This window comes from Eptatretus burgeri, chromosome 7 (genome assembly GCF_056783735.1).
Source record: "Eptatretus burgeri isolate ZD-2024b chromosome 7, Ebu_testis_v1, whole genome shotgun sequence".
NCBI classification, from domain to species: Eukaryota; Metazoa; Chordata; class Myxini; order Myxiniformes; family Myxinidae; genus Eptatretus; species Eptatretus burgeri.
The window spans coordinates 68,755,080-68,773,653 of NC_140967.1; the positions used below are offsets into that span (position 1 = coordinate 68,755,080).

Below are 18,574 nucleotides of genomic sequence, written 5' to 3' on the forward strand. Positions count from 1 at the left end.
ACAACTATTCCGTGGTTCCAATCGGCCTCATCTGTGGAACTACGTATCCTAGATAATATGATCCTCCCCATGAGGGTGACAACCAGGGTATGCTTGGAATCCACATATGTAATCGGTGCCATGTAGGGCAGTCTTCGGGTTCGGGTAGGTATTGCCCAGTCCTGTTCCCTTTTCTGTGAAGTAGTCATTTATACGAATCGTATGATTACGTCTGGACATTCCAACCTGAAATCTGCTCTTAGGGTTATCCCACTTCAGGCATATCAGCCCTCCCTTTACCTTTGCTACTTCAAAGGATGGGGGAATTTTTGACGTGTAATGTGACGGATACCAAGCGTCAGTAATTTGTATTATACATTGTGGGGGTTGGATTAGATGAATGAATCCTCCGTCTATCGCGCTTGACCACTCGCGGGGCTCAAACCTTGGCCCGCCCTGTTTTGCAGTTCAAAAGTAATCAGTTTCTTCAAAAGGGACTGCCCACCAACTCTAGCCCTCTTTCTGCCGAATGTGGCAAACGAGCGCATACCCAGCAATTTGACTTATCCTGGGTCTTGGCATAGTGGTGGGACAATAGGAGGTTGGAGTTAAATCCCTTCGGTGCCCTATTGTATCTTATTTGTTCGTCTGGGCCCCATGCTGCTCCTAGGGTTACCCAGGTTGCCACAGTCAACAGCAACATCAGGATGTTCATTATGCCTTTGCTGGAACTGCAAGTTTGCAATGGGTGCCGTGTATCCAGGCGGGCTTACCTTCACACTTTACCGCAGTCGGGGTGGTCAGCAATACCTGAAATGGTCTTTCCACCAGGGTTCCAAAGCTGTTTTCCTCGTGAAGTGTTTTACCAGCACGTACGGTACGGCTTCTCCACTGGTTCCGGCAATGCCTCTTTCACCCGAGCTTGCCCGAGCAATTCTGGAGAGCTGTTTGCAAAATGTCAGCAAGTTTTCGTCCATCATTACGGTGTCCAATTTATTCATGTCAGTTGGGGCGGTCACAGGCAGCCGCATCGGTCTTCCCATTAGTATCTCGTAGGGAGATAACCCTGATTTTCGGTTTATGGTAGACCGCATGCTCATTAATGCCAAGGGTAATGTGTCTGGCCATTTTAACCCTGTTTCCGCTGTTATCTTTGCAAGTTTGTTCTTTAGTATTCCGTTCTGCCGTTCTACAGCACCTGCTGACTGTGGGTGATAAACACAGTGGAATGCTTGTTTAATTCCCAGCGCCTTACATGCTGTGTCATTTCCCCCGTAAAGTGTCCTTGATCGTGTGATATTTTGTGGGGGATACCAAATCGACACAAGAAGCTTTTTAACAGGTGCTTCACCACAGTGGTGGCATCTGCCTTTGCACATGGGTATGCCTCTATCCATTTTGTGAACATGTCTACCACCACCAGGACATTTCTGAACCCGCATGATGGGGGCATATTTATGAAGTCTATTTGCAGGTGCACAAAAGGACCCCAGGGGTCCCGGCTCCCGTGTCTTCCCTTCTTTCTGTTGGTTGTGCAGTTGACATACCTGGCAGCTTCTACAGACCCCTTCAGCTATTTTCCCAATTCCTGGCACATACCATGATTCCTGTACTTGCCTCACAGTCCCCCTCTTTCACACATGTCCATTTAAATGGCCATGCATGCAAGCCACTGCCGAATCTCAGCTGGGGCGACAACCTTTCCATGGTTTGTCCGTAATCAATCTTCATCCATTATTCCCCCTTTTTCCTGCCATTTATCATGGTCACTCGTTGCCGCGGCTTGTATTGCAATGATAACTGATAAGCTATATTGGTGCAGCTTAACTTGCTCCTTTGTTATCTGTACTGGCATAACCAAAGGGAGAGGCAGGCCTGCCGCTGCTTTTGCAGCTTTGTCCGCCTTATTGTTGCCTTTGTCAATATCTGTTGTTAGTTTTTGGTGGGCTCGACACTTGATGACCGCAATCATTTTTGGTACCATAATGCTTTTTAAAAGTTCAGATACTAAACCACCATTTTTGATGGGTGTGCCTGGAGAGGTAAGAAACCCTCGCATTTTCCAAATGGCCCATTTATCATGTACCACACCAAACACATAGTTGGAGTCTATATATGTTGACCGCCAGACCAGCTGAAAGTTCGCATGCCCTTTTAAGAGCACATAGTTCTGTCTGCTGGGCGGAGAAATGAGAGGGCAGAGGGATCGCTTCCATAATTGTACTATCGGTACACACTGCGTAGCCTGCATGCTCCGAGCCATTTTGACCTCGATGGGTCGACCTGTCGACGAACAAGGTGAGGTCTGGATTTTCTAAGGGCTGCTCCTTTAGAACTGGGCGTACAGTGGATACTTCCTGAATTGCTTCAGTGCAATCATGAGGGTCGCCGTCTTCTTCTGTTGGCAACAAGGAAGCTGGATTAAGAACGTTACAGCGTTCGATTTGCAGATTTGGCTGGTGGAGCAGGGTTGTTTCCTACTGCATTAGACGTGTGTTGGTCATATGCTGCATCTGTTTTTGCGTGAACGAAGCTGCTATACAGTGGGGAACTCTCAAGGAAAGAGGATGACCCATCACAATTTCTGCCGTGCGTTTAACAGCATAACTTTCCGCAGCCACTGCCTGTAAACAGAGAGGCAGACAGTGTTCGACCGGATCCAACCTTCGACTAAAATATTGTTACGGCTGTGGAAATTAGCAATACACCATAAAGGGTCCTCAGGTGAGATATATCGGTAAGTCCATGTGTAGTTAGCCCAAACCTGTTGTATAGAGGGAATATATGTGATCCATTCGGGCTGCGATTCTTCAGTTCGCCGTTTTTCTTTTGCTGTCGTTATTTTGGTGCAAGAACAACAACAAACATCGCCACAACCAACATCTCAATGATCACGCCATTCACTACACGACGCCAACAATCACGCCATTCACACCACGATGCCACCTTCCACAACTACGCTACCACCATCTTCGCCACTCGCCATTGAACGAGCACCGTGCGGTCACGATCTCCGCGGGACGGATGAAAGGAGCGGAGTAGCAGCAGCAACAAGGGTGTGAAGGGGAATCTCCCGCTTAAATATCTCCCGCCAAGATCTCCCGCCCAAAACGCCCGCGCAAATATCTCCCGCCCGAATCTTCCTTCCCTCGTCGTACGGCGCGTGGAGAAGAAAACCAACAATGCCTGTGGGGTTTTCCCGCCATTTTTCCCCACGCTTGGTGAGAAAGGGGGGGGGGGTGGCGCTTCCTCTCCAGATTGGCGGATGCGCGGTGTGACGCGGCCGGGGGAGAGGAACACCCTCCTTGGAGGCATTTTCTGGAAGCATCTTGAAGGAAGGACGAGCCAAGAACGGGGTGGGGCGCGGGCAGAGCGAAGGGCGGAGCCCGACCCTACAAAAGGCGTGGGCGTGGAGAGTACCAGTTCCCTTGTCCCTGAATGAGAATTGTCAAGAGTTGTTGGAGAGTCCTTGCTCTTGGTTCGTTCGTTCGTTCGGAGGAAGAGGTTGAGGTTCTGTTCGTTCGTTCCTGTCGGGCGGACGACACGTGCAGGCGCGAGGCACAGCCCAGTGGACCACACCGGAGGAACTCGGAGTTAGGTCACCAAGGACTCGACACGCTCAGGGAAGTCGCGACTTCCATTTCTTTTGGGTTCTGTGTAAACGTGTGTGTGTGGCGCCAGTCTGGTGAGGTCGAACTGTTTTAAGTGTTGCCGTGTGAATTGCATTATTCGGTTGTGGATCTGCGTGTGTCTCTTCGCTTGCTTTTATTGTGTTTCCTTGCTTGACTGTAATATACGTGCCTTCCGTGTTGCCGTGTGGTGCGGAATAAATGTGCTGGTCCATTTGTTCCCCGTTTCGCTGCGTCCTTTCCTTTGTTTGAATCTCCATCTTGCATCACGTAAGGGATTAATAGTGGGTTTAAAACACCCGGTAACTAATCTGAACAATCAAGGTCGACGATAACTCCGCTCGGTTATCCCTGTAGCACGGAACGAGCTGCTTAAGCGGTTCGTGTCCGGAGTTGACCTGTGGCGTGGTACAACTCCTCGGTACGCTATCCGCGCGGGTACTTAGGTAAATCAACCATTCGGCGATCGGACCCTATTTCGCGCAGGTAGAATGTGGACTGAGTTGTGGTGAAGTTAAACCCCCACCCGTGACTAGCTCCCGACGTTGTTCTGAGAGGTTCACGACTGAATTGTACGTTCGGTGGGCGAAGGGGCTGCTATTGATTAAAAGCGGTCGTTCGCATGCCGGCGGGGCGTGAATTCGTAACAGTATGCAATTGGGCGTTGGTGATTGCCGTGCTGATGCGTCAGCACACCCTGCGTGAACCCGTTAATTTTGTGAGTATAAAGGAAGAACGGCTTCTTGTAATCTGGATGGCCCAAAGCCGGGGCTATTGAGAGTGCCACTTTCAACTTGTTAGAACACCCTTCCATTTCCTCAGTCCATGCAATTACATTTGGCTGGTTCTTACCCACAATGGCATACAATTCCTTCATCAGGATTGCATAGTCAACAATCCACTGTCTACAGTAGGTGGCCATGTCTAGGAATCGCATCAGCTCCTTTTTTGTATGAGGGCGAGGCACTTCTGCAATTGAAGTTATCCTACCCTTGTCCAATTCTCTCTTCCCGTGCGAAATGTGGTATCCCAAATACTTTACCCTCTCCTGCACCAATTGCAGTTTGTCTCGGTTTACTCTGTGGCCTTTCTCCGCCAATGCATTTAGTAGCTGCAGCGTATCTGCTTCACACGCTGCCTTGTTTGGGGAACATATCAACAAATCATCCACATTGTAGCAGCACTGAATTTCCTTCAAGCACCACATCATCTAGATCCTTATACATTGCACGCGAGAATAATGTAGGGCTATCAGCAAACCCCTGCGGCAGGACGGTCCACGTATATTGACGGCCCTTGTACGTAAAAGCAAATAGGTACTGCGATTCCTCTGCAATGGGAACTGAGAAAAATGCGGAGCATAAATCAATTACTGTAAAATGAGTGGCATCAGTGGGGATGGAGGTGATTAGCCCCTCTGCGCTGGGTACTACTGGGTGAACACCCTGAATCACCTCATTCACTTCTCGCAAGTCTTGGACAAATCTCCACTTATTCTTCTGTGGCTTCTTTACTGGCAATATAGGCATGTTACACGGACTTGAAGTTTCCACAATTATGCCTTGTTCCTTCAATGATTCAATTACCGGTGCTATCCCGGCTTCTGCCTCTATGCAGAGAGGGTATTGGTGCACATTCGGCCAACGCATTCAGTGTTTGAGTTTAACCACCTGCCCTGAACTAGGGGTTCCTAGGTTTAACCACCTCGGGGCACTGCCCCAATGATACGACCCACAGCATTATCATGCCGGGTCCACAATTCTTGTGGACCCCTTTCTCACAGACTTTCTACGTCCCTTGTTTCACGTGGAGTTTCCATCAACATCTCACGTTTAGGATGTAAATTAACCTCCTTCACCATCCCTCGTAACGCTTGTGCTTTAAAATCACAAATCCACCCTTCGTTATCCTCCAACCTATGCACTTGCCAATGCAATATTGTTGTTGTGCGGGTTACTGCTGCCTCCTGCAGGCGATAAACCATAAGGCCCAAATCCTTTGGGTGATATCCTCCTGCCGTGGTTATTGTCACATGCGAGGTTTCCCCTGGCGGGTACTTTGTCTATTGTCTTTGTTCCTCCGTGAGCTTAATCTCAATTGCAACACCTTCCCTACCGATCATTAAACGGCAACCCAATAAATCATCACATTTTTCCAGGCACAGAGCAATTCCCTCCGCAAATTCGGCATCATTTCCATCTGCATCATAATAGATTGTACAATGTGGGGGGTCATAGTAGGTGCGTGTCGTTACTTGTGCATTGTCTAGCCACACTCTCATATCCTGGTTTTTGGCTAATATTGCATCCAAGCATATTAAAACATCGCTAATTGGCTGCCTTGGTCATCTCCACCAATAGACAACCGGGTGTGGTGCCATTAAAACCATCATTGCCAAGTGTGTTTTCTCCCGGGGGATGTCAACAAACACCCCCTTTTCAGTGCATGCTACCGTGCATCCTCGTTTACATAACAAATCTTTCCCTAACAAGTTTACTGGCGTAGTGGTTGTGAGAAGGAATGCATGCTTTTCCTGCAAAGGTCCACACCTTACTGGAAGCTGTGTTGTCGTATCTAATGTCTGAACCCCACCCCCTAACCCGACTACGTGTAGTCCTGGATTTTTCAACCACTGGCAGTTCCTTAACTGCGATAGTAGAGTGAGTGGCTCCCGTGTCAACCATAAAGGAAAGTCTCTTACCTGAAACATCCAGAGTATAGGTCGGCTCCTCTGTTGGGTTCAATGTCAGCATTGCTCCTTGCAACACAGGTCCACCCGCGTGTTGTCAATACGGCTTACGGTCCTACTGCCACCTCGGTCCCCTTTCCTGCGGGCAATCCCTTTTCCAATGGTTTGGATCCCCACATCGGAAACACCCCTGCAGCGCAGTCGGCCGTGTTTGGGTTTGATCCAGAGCGCTCCTGGAATGGATCTGCGGTGGCGTTCGTTCTGGACCTCTATTCCTTCCTCCCCGTTTCTTGGGCCGTTTTCCCTGCGCTGCTGATGGGGGGTCTTGGCGGAATTCCCATTCGTCGTCCCCATTGTCTGGCAGCCAACTCCTCTGAATCTGTATCATCTTCCTCAGGTTCCTACTGTCTCCAATCTTTAGTCCTGCCCCTTTCTGTAATTTTGTCTAACAAGACCATCTGAAACACTTCCTCCTTCACCTTCGCTCTTGCGCCTTCCCTTTCCTCTAATCGAGCTGAACATTGGTCAACTGATGTACAAACAGCCCTTGGTGCCATAGCCTACCATCCCAGCATCACATATTTCAGTTGTTTTTTCACTGGAAGCAAGAGTCCTTCCATTAGGAAGTTAGTCAACACTCGCGGCGGTATATCTGCTTCAGTTTGAAAACCCCCGTATTGCTGAAATGCCTGCACTAACCGATGCATGAATTCAGCCGCCCGTTCTCCTGGGCACTGCCTTGTCTCGTAGATCCTGTCCCAATCTAGCGTGGCTGGTTGTAGCGCTGTTCCAATTGCATCATACAACTGCTGGCGCACTTGCCGTCGTTGTTGGTTATTCCAAGCTGGGTCGTCTTCCGCTGGCCATGCAGCTTCCTGTCTCGCCGTCCTCCAGATGGATGCGGACAACACTGTATGGCACAATATACCGATATCCCTGTGGGTACAGTGGTGGGTCTCTATCCACTGCATTATTAGCTCCTTTGTCGCTTCTGCATTTCCCTTTAACTCCAACACTCGTTCCCTCATGGATTCATGTTCATGCTCTTAATTCATGCTCTCTAAATGGTTGGTATACGGATTGTGCTGGTTGCCCCGGAACATTTCCTACCGCCTGCGTCGCTGGGGTTACCTCCCTCACCGGGAAGGCAGAAGCCATGGCCAGCGACTCCATACCTTCCAGGATTGGGTACAACCTCGGCGGATTAGCTAAGCTCTCAGGTGGGTTACCTGCTACTCTCCCTTGACTGTCCCGCCCCTGCACTGCAGTTGTACGGGTGAGGCCCTGTTTTCCTTAACTTGTTCTTTCAGTCTTAACACTTTATTTGTTACCACCGTATTTGCTGCATCATTTACTTGTAATGCTTCTTCCTCCCACATCTCAACAGCTTTGAAGTCTTGTTCGGGCTTCAACTTATCGCTTACCCGATGCCTGAGTCGAGATGATAAATTTCCCACGATTTCCCATCTTAAAGAACCCCATCTTGGGAATGGATATGGGGCCTTTTGTGTCCATTTGTACCATAATTATAATTGATCACATGACCTAGGTCCATATTTTTCGTACATTAACCCCGCGGCTGAATAGGGAGGTAGTGCATTTTTATCTGGCTTAGGTTTGACCACCTTCCCTCCCATTTTCCCTTGCTCCTTCTTTGAGTGCTCTTGGGCTGGCTCAGGTGTTTCTCACACCTCTCCACTCACTCCATCTCCCCTTTGGACCCTAGTCCTTCTGGAGTGCTCTTGGGCTGGGTCGGGTGTTTTCACACCTTTCCACTCCCTCAATCTCCCTTTCCAGACCCTATCCTCCCGGGTATCCCCTTTTTATTTGATGGGCACGAAACTCCTTCCCCCCTTTGTTTGTTCGAGGCGAGGACAGACCATAGAGAGCAGCGAGCCCGTGTCCCCAGTGCAAGAAAGGAGGCAACTTTCTTACCTTATCTTTGAACTGACCAGCTCTTTCTTCCTTTGTCTCACCAGGGAAGCTCACTCCCTCTCCCGATATGGCTCGCCCCCTGCTCTCTGCGCCAATTGTCGAGATCGAGTTCTGTCCATACCGATCTTAGGTAAAGAAGGGTTTATTACACATCAAACATATGCACATATGGAGAGTGGCTAGGAACGCACAATAGTTCGCATAGACCAACTCTGAAAAGCTCAGCTTCAGCTCTGTTTATATACCTTTTTACTCTGACCCCTGTGTGACTGTTTGCATGCAAATGTTAAGCAAGGCTACACTTGTGGTACACCCATTTACTATTTCAAGTCCCTGTGGTGAATAGTTCAAGGAAAGGTCGCCCCTCTTTCCCAGCTTATCTTCCACCAGCTTGACATTCTCCTGTGCTCTTTGGTCACCACCCACATGTTGTTGTGCCCTAAGGGCTGGGAAGCCCAGCTGTGTGACATTTCACAAGCAATCCCTTTAGCTGATCAGAGAAAACCAGATTATCTGTTCCACATTTCCATTATGCAATACTGGGAAAACATTGATGACTTATAAGACACATACAGTGTCCCCACATATATATATATATATATATATATATATATATATATATATATATATATATATATATATATATATATATATATATATATATATATATATATATATATATGGACTCTATTTTAACCCCTCCCCCCCCCCCCCCCCCCACAATTCGACAACCAAATCCTCTCCACTCTTGTGTTGATCGGTTCTCATTTCGATTGGATCGTCAATGTCCATAGGCTCCCATGGACTGGCCCTCCGCTCTCTCGCTCTCTCGCTCTCTCGCTCTCTCTCTCCCTCATGGTCCAAGCTTAATTAAGGTGGGGGTACACCATCTGGGATGTTTGGGATCTCTGTGTCTGTCCTGGGAGATATATCGATCAGCTGTCTCCGTGCTGCGGGCCTGTTCAAGAGAACTGCCCGTATAGTCTTTGACAATAACATATTCAGAGGAGCCGAGAGTTACAGAAGGGTAACGAGATGCTGGATGGAAATTTGGTCATTACCAGGTCTCTGAGAGAGGATATATCAGTTGGAAAGATTACAGATTGAATCAGACCCACTGAGTTGTGGAAAGCCTGTGCTGTGCTGCCTTGACTGGTGGTTGTGGAGCTGACAGTCATCTAATATGGTTGCAGTTTAAATCGCCATTGAAGATGAACAGTGAGTTGGAATGGATGGTTATGTGTTGTTTTTTTTAATTCTTTTTTTTTAATATACAATGTCAAGGCTTGTATAAGAGCGAACACACAACGTATAACAAGTGGAGCAGGGGACGAGGGGTGGGAGAGGGAAGCACAAAACAGTGGAGGACAGACATTAGGAGATGGAAGGGAGAGGGATGGTGCAGGGCACATGGGGTATACAAAATGGACACTCCAGGGACTTTCAGGAAGGAAAGCAGGGAATATGAAGGAGGTGGGTTTGGGGTGGATTAACGGGGGTAGAAAAGATCATGGTTTTTGATGGGGGAAGATAAGAGATGGTGGTGAGAAGCTGTTTTGAAGACCTGGAGGGAAGAGTGGGATTGAAGAGAGTGTGGGAGTTTGTTCCAAAGGTGGGAAGAACGAGTGAAGGTGAGCTGTAATTCTTGATTTTCGCTCTTTCACTAGAAAGGGGTTTGCTGGCAGACCTTGAGCACGCTGCGTTAATATGGGAGGGGGACATATCTCAGGACATGTCTCAGCAGGAAAAAAGAGGAATGAAAGAATGAAGGTGAGCAGTGATTTGATCCATGTTTGAGAAAATAGAGGTATATGCTGTCATCTTTATTTGATGGGGCAGTCCACTACACAGACAACCAGGTGGTTATGGAGTGGTGTACATAACCAGATATATTACAGGGTATTCAGAGCAATTAATGTGGACAATAGAGAGGGAGGAATCTAATTCTTGACATAGACAGCAACATCATCTTCAGAGCTGGTGGAGAGACACAGGAATTGGAGAATCCCTGTGGCAGTAATGTTTCCATTTGGCATACAATGTCCAGAGTTACAACAATAACGGTGGGGGCAACATGTCGCAGAGGTACAGATTAGAAAGGGTTATTGGCAATGAGCCGGCACACTGCAGACCGAATTTCTCTTCTTTATACCAAGTTATATTAAACTAGAAGGGCACTCGGTAGAGCACATACCTCTGCCACGTAATGCCTGATCCATGAGAACATGATTTGCCTGCACAGATTTGGGAATGTCCACCATATTTTTTTTTCTCCTTACTCTGAAGTCAAGTATGGTGAACCACTATGGCCTTGGCGTTCAAGCGGTTGACTTGTCATTCAAAGCCTCATCCATGACTGATCAAATTGGTTGTGAACATGACCACATGGTCCTGTCTTGTCATAAACAATGATGTGATGTAAACAAGCCTTTGTGGCCTATTGAACAACTCTGATTCTGTCCGTTTTATTTCAGTTGGAAAATATTCATGAATCGGTTGTCCAAGAAATGGAGTCTCATGAAGGTGCCAAAACAGAATCTTCCACTCAGCTAGAGCATCAAGATGAACATGTCCAATATTGTGCTTCTCATTGTAGGTGCAGACATCCCTTGCACAAGGTAATGTAAATTATCATGCCGTTGTTTTTCAGATATTTGTACTTGGTGTGTTAGCTATTTGCATTACATGTTGAAAAAGAAAAAAAAAACCATACTTTTTCAATTTATATACTGACAATATACAGTATATACCGATTTTTATTTATTTATTTATATAATCCTCGCCACCTGGGTTTAATTGGTTATTCCCTCCATGGGTGGGTCTTTGTTTTGTTGATATATATCGTCGACCGAGAATTAACAGGGTCTGTCTGACATTTCATTCAAATTTAGAAGAAGTCCATGTAGAAGGGCAACAGAGGAAACTAAGTAAGATTATTTTATGTAACCTTTATGTACCTGTTATGTAGCACACGATATGAAAATAAAATGTTATGAGATAGCGGCAATTCCACTTTGAATTTTTGATTTCATTTTTCTCAAACTTTAAAAAAGTGTAGTTGGACCCTGTTAATTCTCGGTCGACGATATGTAGAATTTTTTTTGTGTACATGGTTGAGGCTTGTGGAAGAGCTACAATTAGTACACTGAACAGATCTCAGGACACAACACGACAAAAGGAACAGTTGAGGAAGGGGGGGTGACACCAACAGCAGAGCTGAAGCCCAAGATAGAGGCAGGCTGAGACAAACAATGGGTTTGGGCGGGAAAGATGCACAGAGTGGACAAGATGGATACAGAAGGAAACTCTAAGGAGGGAAACTGTAAATTTAGAAAAAGGACTGATATTGGACTGTCGTTAAGGAGGGTAGAAAAGATTATTGTTTAGGATTGAGGACGATCTGAGTTGGTGGTGAACAGTTGGTTGTTTTGAAGACCTGGAAGGAGGAATGAGATTGAAGAGCATGTGGTAGTTGGCTCTACAGGTGGGGAAAAAAAAGGATTGAATGGGTGGAGGTGAGCAGTTTTTTGGATTTGGTAATTTAACCAGAAGGGGTTGATGGTGGACCTTGTGTGCCCTGAAGAAACCTGAGGTGGGGGACAAAGCACGGAAAGAGCAGAGGGTGCATGCAAGGCCAGAAAGAAGGCGGGAGGAGACATAGAGACCACCAACCTGTCTGCAATGGCATAGTGATTCAGCATAATCGTGGGAGATTTCAATAATCGTGCAGGCCTTGGTTTTCATGACGTCAAGCTGAGCAAGGTGTGAGGCAGGGGAGCCAGCCCAGAGGAGAGAGAGCAATACTCCATCAGTCTGCGGATAAAGGCCTTGTTGGTGAATAGGAATTCAAGTGTGCCAAGAAAGCACTTTGTACGACAGTGGATGCCCAATTTGGCAGCTGCCTTTGCAGGCCAATTTTGAGATGTGGTTTGCTTAAAGATCCGAGCTGATAGTGAGACCCAGGAGTTTGAATAACTGAATTTCCTCAAGAGAATGTATGGAAAGTAGATGGGCGAGGGAGGGGAAGTAGAAAGTAGATGAGGTGGGTGGAGGTTGCCAGACGGTCCTTTTGGAGAGTGATGGTGATAGTGAGAGTGTAAGATTTGTCAAGATTATACACAAGGGAACTAGACGCAGTTGGAGGCCATTTAGCCCATCACGCCCGCACCACATCACCACCAGACCAATACCTAAAAGTCCTGCCAAAATCCCTGCACCCCTCTATCTCCAATATTTTTAGGCACCTATCTAATTCCAATTTAAACTTATCGACTGTTTCTGCTGCCATTACCTTTCCAAGGAGACCATTCGATGCATTAACTTCTCTCTGAGAAAAAGACTCCTGTCTTACTTCCGTCTTAACTCTCCTCTTAGTCGATGGCCCCTGGTCCTATCACTGTCTACTCTGCTGAATAATGAATCTGCACTTATTATACCCATACCCTTCATTATCTTAAACATCTCGAGCATATCTCCTCATCACCGCCTCCTTTCCAGTACATAAAGTCTTGTCTTTTTCAGCCGCTCCTCATAGCTGAACCTTCTCTATGGCAGCAATGTCCTTCTTAAGTTGTGGTGACCAAAACTGTACATAATATTCTGAATGAGGCCCTCTTTAAATTCCTATGTAGTGTTAAAATCATCTCTTGATTTATAAATTGATCCCCCTCTGAATACAACTAAAAACCCTGTTTGCTTTACCGATGGCTGCTTGGCACTTTGCTGCCTGCTTACCTCGCTGTGTCTATTACCACCCCCAGGTCCCTCTCTTGTGTGACACGCTCCAAAATTACCCCTTGCATCATGTAATCTTCACTTTCATTATTCTTTCCCATCCCCAACACCTTATACTTGCTCAGGTTAAATTGCATCTGCCAATCTTTTGCCCAATTTATGAAAATATCAATACTTTCCTGAAACTGATCACCACCGCCTCTGCTGTCCACCTTACCTCCAAGCTTTGTGTCATCTGCAAATTTGTGAAGCCTACTCTCCTCCTTCATATGCAGCACAAGGCTGTGGTGGGTAGCATCATTGGCTGAGGGTGTAGGTGTGCCGCTGATGTAACGCCTCCACTAGTTTTTTTTTGTGACCTCACACACATACACTGATGCTCATTTTGTGATCATAGAACGATGACAGGTTGAGTCAGCCCCACCTGGTGTTAATTCAATGGTGGAGAGGAGCTCAAACTCACCACCCGAAGAGTCCAAGCCAACCACCCTAACCACAAAGCCAACACCAGGCTTTAAAGCCTGCTTCTCACCCCACTATCCAAATTGTTGATTTAAATGATGAATAATAATGGTCCTAGTGTACTGTTCCTTGAGGTACCCCATGACTTACATCCTCTCAGCAAGACATCCTCCCACTCACAGCCACTATTTGCTTTCTATCACGAAGCTAGTTTGCAATCCAATTAGCTACCTGATCAGCCACTCCACAAGCCCTCACTTTGGCCAACAACATCCGATGTGGTACCTTATCAAATGCCTTCTTAAAGTCGGGATATACTATGTCCACTGCCATTCCATCATCCATCCAATCAGAAACTGCTTCATGGAACTCTAAAAGATTTGTTAGACAAGAACTACCTTTGATAAACCCATGCTGACTCCCTTTAATTAGTTTGTATTTATTTAAATTGTTCTTCATCTGGTCCCAAATTAATGTCTCCAACATGTTCCCCACAACTGAAGTCAAACTAAGCAGTCAATAGTTTCCCAATTCTTCTCTGGATCCTTTCTTATAATGGTGTTACATTTGCAACTCTCCAATCCTCCGGTACCTGTCCTGCCTCCAGAGAGCTATTGAAAATTCCCGTTAACATCTCGTTTCCCTGGTCAACCACTTCCCTCACTATTCAACCACTTCCCTTATCTACTTTTAAATTTCCTAGCTGTTCCTGTACTTCCTCCATTCCAACCTGGATCTTCTGTAAAAAGCCTTTCCTCACCTCCTTGATAGACACTTTCAACTATTGGCATTTCTCCTGACTGTTCTTGTTTAAATGTTGAAGCATAATACCTGTTTAATAAGCCTGCCATCTCACTTTCATCACTAACCACTCTCCTGGTGCTATTCCTCAATGGGCCCACACTGCTCCGAACCAGTTTTTTTACCCTGATAGACTTGAAGAAAGCCTTGCTATTTTGCTTAATATTGTTACGGTTCATGGAATCGTATGCATACAAACATACAGTTGTCCCGAAGTCAGTTATTCCGTTAAGTATATGTGCAGATAGAACCCCTCCTTGTGTTTAGTGGGAAATTAAAGGGATGCGTTGCGATGTTTTTTTTCGTTAGATTAATAAATTTTTATATCCCATTCCATAATGAACCTCAGTACCTTCCTCTCGCATGGGCTGAACAAACGCTTGTTTGCCCACTCGCCCAACCAGCGACTCGCTGTCCGAAGCAAAATCCTCTTGCAGTGGTTCCTTTTTGGCGAGTCCGCACGTGTGGAGTGGGCGGGCTTCCCGGTATGGCTGAAACCCTGTCCAGAAAGGGCGGCTCCATGGAAGCCCCGTCCAATCAGGGCAAACAGTGACGTTGGCTTCACCAAGGCCCCTCCCCGCTGAGGGAGATCTATAAATTACGAAGTGTGCTGAGACAGTGGTCCGATTTGGAGCATTCGTGCTGAGAGTCGTCAGTTGAGGAGCGTTGGAAGGCTGAGAGGGTCGGAGGGTTCGTAGTCTGGAGTGCTGAGAGGGAGAGCGAGTGAGCTGGAAAGTGAGTCGTCTTGGAAGTAAGCTGAAAACCCTGATCCTCGCCTCGGACTCCGCTCTACTCGACCGGGGCTCCTTTACTAACACATTCTCCACGCGGGTGGCCATGGGCTGAGCCGCACGACCATTGCCAGGTGCCGCACTATGGAGCATTCCTTTCCCCGGAACTCAGGTACCGAGCACTGCGACCTCAACTCCCTCCCTCCCTGGCTGAAAAGATCCTTTGCCATTCAACTGGGTTTATTTTGTCCGAGTGTGCGTCTGAGTGTTTGGTGCCATCTTTAAGTAGAAACTGTATAAGTTATTCGAACCTTGTAAATCTTGCCTGTATTATTCTCGCGACAAGTCTGCTCTGTGTCTGCTTTATAAGTTGCTGTAAAATTGTCGCACTGCATCTGTCTCATCTTCCCCTGCAAAACACCCCAATAAACCTGTTACCTGTACCACATAACCTAACCTTCCTCGCTTTATTGTAAATAAATTATTGTAGAAATGTTCCCAGTTTGTTTTTGTCTTTTCCTCCATTGGTCCAGCATGGTTCGGATCTGAGGTTAGCCTGGTCTTTATTCCCAAGAATCTGTTCATTCGAGCCGGTACGTTCTTGGTGGGCCCGCTCGGCTGCATCCGAACCGGAAAGGTATTTGGTAGAGTGATCCGGTTCGGGCAAGACGTACTGAGGACGTGGTTCCCCGGTAGATGACACCGCGTGGTTAATTAGGTAAATTGGTTCCAGATAAAAAAGACCCGACTCGGTGGAGGTATTGGCATCCACGGTCGGTTAAACGGGGCGCGGTAATTTGGTCACGGTAAAACGGTCACGGTAATTTGGTCACGAGGTAATTTGTTCACGGTAATTTGGTCACAGTATTATTATTATTATTATTATTATTATTATTATTATTATTATTATTATTATTTATTATTCACTGCATTTAAGGCCAGTAAGGCCCAAGAGCAGTAATAAACATTTTCATTTCATGGCCGGCGAATCTTGTTGGCATAATGACTTATTGACCAAGTTTACTGACTACTATAATGGAATTGATTCTGTCTCTCTCAACTTTTAAATTCCAATTCCATTATAGTAGTCCATTTTAACATTATAACATTATAATGTTATATTATAACATTCCATTATAATATAACAAGATTCGCTGGCCATGAAATGAAAATGTTTGTTTATTACTGCTCTTGGGCCTTACTGGCCTTAAATGCAGTGAAAAATAATAATAATAATAATAATAATAATAATAATAATAATAATAATACCGTGACCAAATTACCTTGTGACCGTTTTACCGTGACCAAATTACCTTGTGACCGTTTTACCGTGACCAAGTTTTCTGTGACCAAATTACCTACATTCGGTTAAGCGACCCGCCGCGTCACGGAATTATCCGTGAGCGACTGCCTACAATTCCGGGAGCCTGGTGGGATATGACGTAACTTTCCCCACCTCGCGGTCGTTTTCGCCACCGGACCCCGGCTCGCAACAGTTTGGTGTCAGGAGTGGGATCTCGAACCCCTCCGCCTCCACAGAGAAATTTATGGGATTCGGACTAGGGGTGTGCTTGGCAACCCCCCCCCCCTTCCCTTCGCAAGATCCAAATTTTAGTTAATATCGGTACGAAACATGGCGGACCAAGACGAGCTGGTACAGGTGTGTTCTGAAACATTATGAGAAGAATCTGTGTCTCACGCCAACACCTGTGAGGAAGACCTCTCCCTGCAGCCAAACCCAGAGGTAGCATTGGGGGCAGCGGTGACAATGCCCGAAGACTCCGGAGGAGTGAATTCCACCCAAAGGAACCCAGGGTTCGTGTAATGTTAGTTAGTGGGTTAGTTAAATGAACCAAAACGGATGTCGGTTTGTTGTTGGTGTCGAACGAAGGCACAAAACCTTTTGAAGGAGTCTATTGACTGGCTGGGAGCGTGGCTGATGAAATATGCGTACTGAGTAGAGGGCACCCCGGGCACCGAAGTAGTCGGCCAGAGTAGGCCATGGGTCCAAGGGACCAAGCTAGTGTAATGGGCATGGGTAGCCCACGGAAACGGGACCTGGAGCACCAAAATGCCACGTGGGCATCGATGGGGAAGATGCCAGAGAGGGCATTCCCCACGTTCATAAGGAGTAGGTAGGCGCGGAGACAGCCTCAGTGACCCGGGGGTGCCATAGTTCGAGTTCGGCAGATGGGTATCCCTGCCAATGAGCCACGCTGTCCAGCCATGAAATTGTGCAAGAGCACGAGAGAAAATTTGCGGGCCAGGCCCAAATTAATAATGAACACCAACACAGGTGACGGGAATCGTGGTTGCTCGAACCAATCGTTTAAAGAGACAAGTGTGTTGAAAAGCCCCGGGGATAGATTAACGTTTAATAAATGCTAGGATAGATAGGAAATTTGTACCCCTTCGCACCATCCATCCCTTCGCTGTTCGTAGGCTGCTGGACTCACCTTGGAAAATTTCTGGAAAATGTGGAAGTTATACTGAGGCTGCATTGGGCCTCGAGACAGATTCACTTGTCTCTTCCTCAATCCTCTCAAAAAGGGATCTTAGGGATTTGGGATAGACAGACAGGACAGGTTAGCCGAACAAAGACAATAAGTAGGTTAGCGACACGTGTAATTGTAAAATTATAAATAAATAAAATAAGAAAAAAATAATAAAAAGTCTAATTTCCGTGGTGTTTGTTACAAGCTAATGGGGGTGGGTATGGACAAGGACAGGCATAGGCGATAGGTTGGGGGGAGACCGTAGGGTACGTCCGAGCCCATCTTCAGACCGGCCGCCGCCACCACACTCCCTCCACAACCTCACGAGACCACACCGAAGCCAGCCAGCTTCATCTGCCGACCTGTCGTAGTGCAACTTTCCTGGTCTGCATTTGCCATGCTTTTCCTGCCTTTGCCTTGACTCCGTTTGCCATACCTGCCATGCCTTTGTTTGCATTACCATGTCACAACGCTCACCATGTGCTGCAGGACCATCTCTGAAAGTGTTTGCAAGGACTGCCCTGCAGGCAGCCGCGTTACCGGGGACTGCACTGAGCAGCCCGGATGTCTCCTTGTTACATAAAGGCCAGTTCAAATGGCCTGTGAAACGGCGTATGGCCTGCTGTGTCAGGGTGAGTTGCAGCCAGAAACGAAAAAAAAGGGGGGTTCACCGACCAAACAAAGGACCATTGAAGGCTCTGAAGACGCCCGATCGTCGATTGCCTGCTGTGCACTCAACCCAAATGTTGACTTTACTATCGTTCTCTCCTCAAGTCACAGGTCCTGAGCCATGGTTAGTGTAAATATTAGAAATGTGTATCATCCAAACCCACCTGTTGTTTGTTTAGTGCCGGCAATGCAGTTAAGTTGTCCGAATGAGTCTGTGAGTTTAGTTACGCAACACAACTGAACCGTTTTTACAGCCATTTTTCCCTGCTCTGCAGGGGTTAGGCTTTTTCTTGAGGCAATGTTTTATGGCCGGATGCCCTTCCTGACGCCAACCCTGGTCGCCTCTTACGACGCACAGGGATATGGTATACCTATTCTAACCGGGGCATACACCGGGACCAGTACACTGGTACTCACTTCGCCGACCTCAGATGGATGACAGGCTGAGTC

At 46.9% G+C, this 18,574-nt stretch overlaps 1 protein-coding gene and 1 long non-coding RNA gene across 6 annotated transcripts in view; one reads left to right on the top strand and one right to left on the bottom strand.

The window, feature by feature from the left end:
- The window catches only part of LOC147023484 (uncharacterized), a 32,747-nt gene extending 24,239 nt beyond the window's left edge, over window positions 1-8,508 (bottom strand). Inside the window, exons 1-2 of the long non-coding RNA XR_015060206.1 lie at window positions 8,233-8,508; window positions 753-923 (exon numbers count right to left, since the gene is read on the bottom strand). This is a non-coding gene — a long non-coding RNA (uncharacterized LOC147023484). The remainder of the gene's footprint in view (window positions 1-752; window positions 924-8,232) is intronic.
- The window catches only part of LOC147023483 (uncharacterized), a 134,211-nt gene that overhangs the window by 48,958 nt on the left and 66,679 nt on the right, over window positions 1-18,574 (top strand). For 2 of the 5 annotated variants that reach the window (XM_085888926.1, XM_085888927.1), the window contains exon 3: window positions 10,707-10,850. The exons of 2 other annotated variants lie outside the window; for them this stretch is intronic. In XM_085888926.1, coding sequence (XP_085745052.1) covers window positions 10,707-10,850 — 144 coding nt within the window. Of the gene's footprint in view, window positions 1-8,276; window positions 8,363-10,706; window positions 10,851-18,574 lie in introns of all 5 variants that reach the window. One more of the 5 variants, XM_085888930.1, reaches the window with a different exon arrangement.